The 7,534-nt window shown below is 41.9% G+C and overlaps 1 protein-coding gene across 1 annotated transcript in view; it reads left to right on the top strand.

The window, feature by feature from the left end:
• Positions 1–7,534, top strand: part of LOC102871944 (mitochondrial translocator assembly and maintenance protein 41 homolog) — a 152,373-nt gene that overhangs the window by 78,497 nt on the left and 66,342 nt on the right. The window contains exon 5 of the mRNA XM_006895366.1: positions 2,924–3,069. Within this exon, the coding sequence (XP_006895428.1) occupies positions 2,924–3,069 (146 nt within the window). The remainder of the gene's footprint in view (positions 1–2,923; positions 3,070–7,534) is intronic.

The raw sequence follows: 7,534 nt of genomic DNA, 5'->3' as shown, positions 1-7,534 counted from the left end.
AGGGCGGAGGGACAGCGCAGGGGGGGAAGGCCCTCTATGAGGTGGATTGATTCAGTGACTGGGATAATTGGGATGGGAGTGTCAGAGACAGTGCGGTTGGCACAGGACAGAGCAGAGTTTAGGGCTGTTGTACATAGCGTCGCTATGAGTCACAAGCAACTCGATGGCACATAACAACAAACAACAACATATTCCAAGCAACAGCTAGCAGTTTTTTTAAGTTAAATCAACTTTCAATTTCATCTTGAAAGTCAACATCTTGCTAGGACTTTCTTTTTTTCTCTCTTTTAAGGTTTTCTTTTTTTGTAGGTTTGCATTTAATAATTCATTTACATTGTGTTTCATTCATATACATTGTGTTTTATACAATCTTTCATTTACATTATGTTTCATACGGTTGTTTCTGTATTGTTGTTAGGTGGCATTGAATCACCTGCAACTTGTAGTGACCCTATGTACAACAGTTCTGAACTCTGCCCTATCCTGAGCTAGTCTCACTGACTCCAACACACCTAATCCCATTGCCCCATTTATCATGTCAGTCTCTCACCTGGGTCTTCCTCTCCTGTACTATCCCTCCACCCTTTTAAACATGATGGCCTTCTTCAAGGATGAGTCACTCCTTCCCATGTGCCCAAAGTATGCGAGATGAAGCTTCAAAATGCTTGCCTCCAAGAAAAAACTTGGTTTCATCCTCTCCAAGACAGAACTATTTGTTCTCCTGGCAGTTCAGGGTATGTACAGTACTCTTCTTCGGCACCACACTCAAAGGCGTCAAATATTCTTTTGTCGTCCTTAGTTATTATCCACCTCTCTGACGCACAGCTTGTAATTGCAAAGACCATGGCCTGGATTAAGTGCACCTTAGTCTCTAGACTGACATCATTGCTCCTCAGTGCTCTGAAGGGTCCATAACAGCAGATTTTTTCAGTGAAGCTTATCTTTTGATTTCCTGGCTGCTGATATCAAGAATGTTGATTGTGGAGCCCAGCAAGCTGACACTGTTAACAATCTCAATCTCTTCTCCATCTATCACGGTGCTCCCGATTAGCCAGAGCATTTTTGTCTTCTTGATGTTTCAGTCAACATTGAAGACTACAGTCCTTGAACTTCTGCAGCAAATGCCTCAGGTCCTGCTCACTTTCAGCAAGGAAGTTTGTGTCATCTGCATAATGCAGGTTTTTTTATGAGTCTTCCTCCAATTGCTCCTCATAGAGTCCAACCTCCTGAATAATCTGTTTCCAGTTATAGATTGAAAAGACTTGAAGATAGGATACATCCCTGGTGTACATCTTTCCTGACTTTGAACCATGCAGTGTTTCCTTGTTCTATTCTGATGGCTGCCTCCTGGTCCAAGTATTGGTTTTGCATAAACACAATCATTCATATATATTGTGTTTTATATAATTAATTATTAAAGATTTATGCCTATTATTACCCGTCTTTTCAACCTCAATTGATTCTTTTCTATTCCTTCACCACCAGTTCCCAATCTACCCACTAAATTCTGCTGTCCTAGTAATTTTCACCCTCCCCCGTTTTCCCTTTCCCTTCTGGTCATTCATACACATCTTACTAGTTATCTTTTTATGTTTACTATAGCGTTCTTATGCAGTATTTGTCCTTATGAGACTGAGTTAGTTTATTCAGCATAATGCTCTCTAGACTCTCTTATGTTATATGGTATTTTAAGAAATTGTTATTCCTTACTTCTGCAGTAGTATTCCATTGTGTGAATGTACCACAATTTCTCAATCCATTTATTTTTTTAATGGGCATTTGGACTGTTTCTGTATTCTTGCTATTATGAATAACATGGCTATGAACATAAGTGAACATACCTCCATTCTTGTTTTAGTTCTGATTTCCTTTAGAACTAAAGGGTACATTCCTAGTAGTGGAATAACTGGGTCATATGGAATTTCTATGTTCAGCTTTTTGAGGAAATGCTGAACTGCCTTCCAGAGCATTGTACCATTTTACAATTTCAACAACAATGTATAAAAGTTCTTACCTCTCTATATCCTCTCCAACATTTATAACTTGGTGTCCTGTAAACTTGGCCACAGCTACTAGTGAGCATTTCTTCATGTGTCTGTTGGCCATCTGACTGTCTTCCTCTGTGAAAAGTCTTTCCATGTCTTGTTCCCATTTTGTTATTGTGTTATCAGTCCTTTTGTTGTAGAGGCCCTGTAGGATTCTGTAAACTTTTGATATGAGATCTTTGTCTGAGATGATATTACCAAATTCTTTTTTCCCCATTCAGTGGGTTTTCATTTCACTCTGTTGGATCAAAAGTTTTTTATGTGCACAGGATTTAATCTTTAGAAGTTCCAATTCATCAGTTTTGTCCTCTCTAGATTGTGCATTTCTAGCTGTATTTGGCAGTCTCTTATACCGTAGACTAGGCCCTCTAAGCTTGATCCCAGTTTGTCTCTGATGATCTTTATGGTTTGGGACTTTACTCCCAGGTCTCTGATCCACTTTGAGTTTATTTTTGTGTCTGTTGTGAGATGTGGGTCCTGTTTCAGCTTTCTGCAGGTTACAGTCTAATTTTGCCAGCACCATTTGTTAAAAGATTGTCATTTCACCATTTGATAGGTTTTATACACTCACCCCTCTTGCCATTAGCAAATATCATAAATTTAGTGTTTTCATAGAGCATCTCAGAACCTTCATGTACACACAGGTCTGTGCTGAGTGAGCAATAGCAAAGACAGTGACAACTCCTAACCCAAAAATGGCTTTTTATATTTAAGTAACTATATTTTAACTAAAACTATGTGTCATCTTTCCCCTCAATCACATCCCTTCATTCAAAAAAAGAAAGGTCTTAGGGATCCTGCCATACTAACAAGTGCAGAATCCCTGGGACTGTTGTAGATTCTCAGTGAAGCTGTGTTTTTCTGTTTGTTTTAAATAGGAGACTTTCGGATGGTGGTTGGAGAGGATAAGACAAAAGTGTTTAACATCGTGAAGCCCAACATAGTTCATTTTCGTGGTCTGTACGGCAGCATACTACAGGAGAATCCCCAGGTGGTGTATAAACTGCATCACGGTCGACTGGAGGTAAGCAGTATGAGGAAAATAACTTCTAGTATTTCTAAGGAAGAGCTAGTTTGAAGAAACAGGTAAAATAGTGTGAGGACAGTGATGATAGCTGCAGAAGGTCAAGGACTACAACTTTCAATATGGATTAAGGCTCAATATCAAGAAGACAAAGATTCTCACCACTCGGCCAATTGGCAGCATCAATATGGATGGTGAAGAGATTGAGATTGTTCACAGCTTCAGTTTGCTTGGCTTTACAGTCAACACTCTTGGCACCAGCAGCAAGGAAATTAAAAGATGTATTGCAATGGGAAAGTCTGCTGTTAAGGACCTCTCCAAAGTACTTAAGAACAATAGTGTCATTCTAGAAACTAAGGTGTGTCTGATATAGGCCATGGTCTTTGCAGTCACTTGTTATGCATCAGAGAACTGGACAATGACTAGGGATGATAGAAGGAGAATTGATGCCTTTGAGCTGTGGTGCATGAAGGCTCTTATGTGCTCTATGACAATACTACAGTTATTATACTTTGGGCATGTTTCCAGGAGAGACCAGTCGTTGGAAAATATTATCATGCTTGGAAGGGTAGAGGATCACAACAGGAGAGGAAGACCTTGGATAAGAAGAATCAACGCAGTGACTGTGACATTGGGGTTAGGTGTGTCAGAGACAGCAAGACTGGCTCAAGATAGAGCAAGATTCAGAGTTACTGTTCATAGGGTCACTACGAGTTATAGTCAATTCTATGCCGCATAACAACAGCAACTACTAGAGAAGTGTAACAGCAGTCCTAGCTGCCGATGACCAAGGCCAGTTACTTCTGCCATTATGGTGACTCCTTTCCTTGTCTGCTGGGCTCATAGCATGGATTCTTGGTACTTAAGAGGTCAAGTGTGATTATGTGGCAGTCATAGTTTAAAACTTTATGAAATGCTTACTTTACACTCTGGCAGAAGCATTCCTCCTCTGGAAACTAGGACCTAAGGGGGACAAGAAGTACAAATTTTCCAAGTAAGTTACTGTTGTTGTTGTTGTATACCATCAAGTTGGAACTGACCCATAGCTGACCCCCTGGCATATATTCAGAGGCAATCGCACAGGAGGAGATTGCCCATACTTCTACAGAGTAGCTGCTGAACTCAAACCACGTGCCTTCAGGATTGCAGCACAGCTTCTTGGCACTAGGCCACCTTCTTCCTCCCTGATTCCCAAACCTATGTATTTATCAATTAAGATTGATAAATAGCACCATTTAGTGATGGTTAATTTAGGATGTATCCGATATCTTTGAGGGAGACTCCCCTCATCCTTTCATTGTGTTGTCTCCAGCCTGGTACCTCTGCTGTCCCCCCCTTTCCTCTGTCACAAGAGCACTGCCAACGTTTTAGACTAGATCTAATTGGGAGATGATTGCCCCATACGTTGTAGACTCCCCCACCCATTAGTAGCACTTCCCCACCCCAATTATAACAATCTAATGTGTCTTCAGACATTGCCAGAATCACCCCATTTGAGAACCACTTTTTGTGCAGTGTGTGATAGGAACAGTGGAGCAATGGTCTTATCCCTGGCCACATCTCTTTCCTCTAAAGTTTTATAAACCTATGTGGAAAATTTCCATAAGCCCTTAGCAAATGGTTGTCCTGAAAGTAGAGTAGACAGTCACTTCTCAGAAAGTGTGTCACTTCCAGTCAAGGGAAATGATCCAAGGGTGAATGCAGTACACATTTTTGAGGGACTCTATTTCCTCTAAAACGTCCTCCAGAAGCAGCCCCACAGGAGCCTCCTTGTAGCATTGTGTGACCAATGTGGGGCAGGAGAAGCTTCATGTGTTGGGGGGTCTATACCCCTTGCCCATGCAGCTATCTGTGCCCTCTGGCCTTACTCACATTCTATCCTGGCATGTTTCCTCACCTCCCAGTGGATTGCTGGCCAGCTGGCCCTTCCTTGGGAACTGGTTAATCTGACAAATCTGCCCCTGATGGCCTCTCTGACTTCATGGCATTTTGGTGTCCCATCATCAACAGCTCTGTCTCTGCCAGGGCCCAGTACTCATGAGGTTATTTTCAAATGGCATGTGGTTCTCCACTGCAGATGGCATGGCTATGTTCCAGCTCCATGGCCATCCACACTGTGGTTCTCCCTACCAGGTGTGCACCATAAGCTACACATACCTATCCTTTACTCTTCATATTCCTCTAGTACCTTGGGGTCACAAGGTGCTAGGGCTACTTCTCTCAGACCCTTTCTTCCTTGTGTAGGCCCTTTCTTGTCTCTTTGTACATGAATCTGAGTCTTATTGCCAGTCGTGGAATATGTTGCCTTCAGAACCTGAAAAGGCCAGCCATTTGGTGATGGAAAGCATGGAATAATGTGGCCTTTGCATTTGAGGGCTGTCTTTCAAGGCTACTCAACACCTAGGACCTTTGCTGACACAGTAGGCCACTGAAACGCTATTTCAGAATAAGAACATGTCTCGCCCTCTGGAGTGCACATGTCTTACCAAGGCCACCGGTACACTTGCCCTTATTGTACACTATATGACAGTAACAATGACATTGATGTAGTGGACTAATGTGATGTTGTAGTGAATGTCTCAAAAGTCGTTTTACTTTGGATGCTTTATAACAGATAGTGCAAGAGTTAGCATAGCCATGAGCAAGACCATAGGATCCAATTGTCTGTCCCATATTAATTTGAGATATTTCTGGCCTGCCTTCCTAATGCAGCTTGGAAAGGACATTTTGACCTAGGCTGAGGCCCTACCAGTATATCAGCACAAACTCTCACCAGGCTGACACCGCAGATGCAATTGGGACGGCTATCTGTAGGAGTTGATGCTAGTCTGCCGGGACCCACTGGTTTTTCTAAGGGCTGTACTGGTACATTCAATGGTGATACAGTGGGGCTGCCACCTCTCCATCCTTCAGGTCCATTAGTCATACTAGGGAGCTCTGGGGGCCTAGTGGGTAAGCTTGGGATTAGAATCTATCAACTGCTCCAAGGATGAAATATGGACAATGTCCTCTCTGATTTACAGCCTCTGAAAACCTGGAGGGTTAACTATGAGTCAGTTCCAAATCAAGAGCACATAACAGTAACAAGCATAGGATCGCCTGAGCTCTTCTAGCCTGTTGTTGTATGCTGTCAAATCGCCTGTGACCCATAGCAACCCTATGTACAGTAGCTCAGAACCCTTCCCTGTCCTGAGCCAGTCTCACTAATTCCAACACACCAACTCCCATTTCACTAATTACTGTATCAGTCAATCTCATCAGGATCTTCCTCTTCTGCTCTGTGCCTCCCCATTCTGAGCATGATGTCCTACTCCGAGGCCACATTCCCAAGTTATGTGAGATAAAGCTTCAAAATCCTAGCCTCCACAGAGAAATTTGGTTTCATCCTCTCCAAGATAGACTTATTTGTTTTCTTGGTGATCTGTGGTGTACAGTATGCTAATCTCTGCCATTCTTCCTAGGGTGCAACTTTGTTTTTTATTTACTCTCTTGACTATTGAACAAGAGTGGTCACTTCAGAGGCCTCCCCTTGACTGTGCACAATATGGTGGCCTCAAGTTAGAGTAAGTTTTTAGGATTCCTAGCATTAGTTGTTTGAGGTTGGGATTGGACATATGTGGAAGGCAGGCCTCACTTAATCTTGTAATGGCATTTTGGAGCTAGGTGGCACTTCAGCTTGTCCCCACTTGGGACAAAGAGCCCCAAGAACTTATACTCCTGCATTCTCTAGTTATTGAATAGAGGCATCTCCTTTTACTGAGGACAGTTCTGGGAGAGATTCAGCCATCTTTCTATCAGTTGGTGAAATGTATGCCTTGGTCTTGAAGGCAGGATCTGGGGCATGTACCACAATATCCATTGTATGGATTATAAACAGTCATGGGACTGCTTCTTTTGTGTTATTTCTATGATATATAGCTCACATGGCCTTAAATTCACCCTTGTAAAGTACACAGTGCAGTGTCTTTTAGCATATTTACAAAGTTGTATCTAATTTTAGAATACTTCCTTCTTCAAAAAAGAAACCTTTAGGACGAAAACCAAGGACTATAAACTTCATTAAAGAAAAGCTTGGAAGAACTCTAGTAATCCTAATCCACAACATAAACAGCCTTCCAAGTATCCTGAAGAATCTACAACCAGGAGAAGAAAAAAAATAGATGAATGGGACCTTCTAAGAAGCAAATCTCTGTGCACATCCAAAAACTTCTCCAACAGGGGAAAAACAGGCTGGGAAAAAGTATTTGGTAATGACATGTCAGATAAGGGACTTACATCTAGAATCTATAAAATACTTGAGCACCACAACAAGATAAAGGTAAGTAATCCAATAAAAAAATGGGCACAGGATATGAACAGACACTTCACCAAAGAAGACATTTAGATGGCCAACAAGCACATGAAGAAATGTTCAAAATCCCTAGCTCTAAGAGAGATGCAAATCAAGACAACTATGAGATATCAT

The sequence above is a fragment of the Elephantulus edwardii genome, unplaced genomic scaffold (assembly GCF_000299155.1).
Source record: "Elephantulus edwardii isolate Elephantulus edwardi_28Jun2011 unplaced genomic scaffold, EleEdw1.0 scaffold00166, whole genome shotgun sequence".
Classification (NCBI taxonomy): domain Eukaryota; kingdom Metazoa; phylum Chordata; class Mammalia; order Macroscelidea; family Macroscelididae; genus Elephantulus; species Elephantulus edwardii.
Note: the sequence above shows the minus strand (reverse complement) of the source record. Positions and strands in the feature narration are given on the sequence as shown.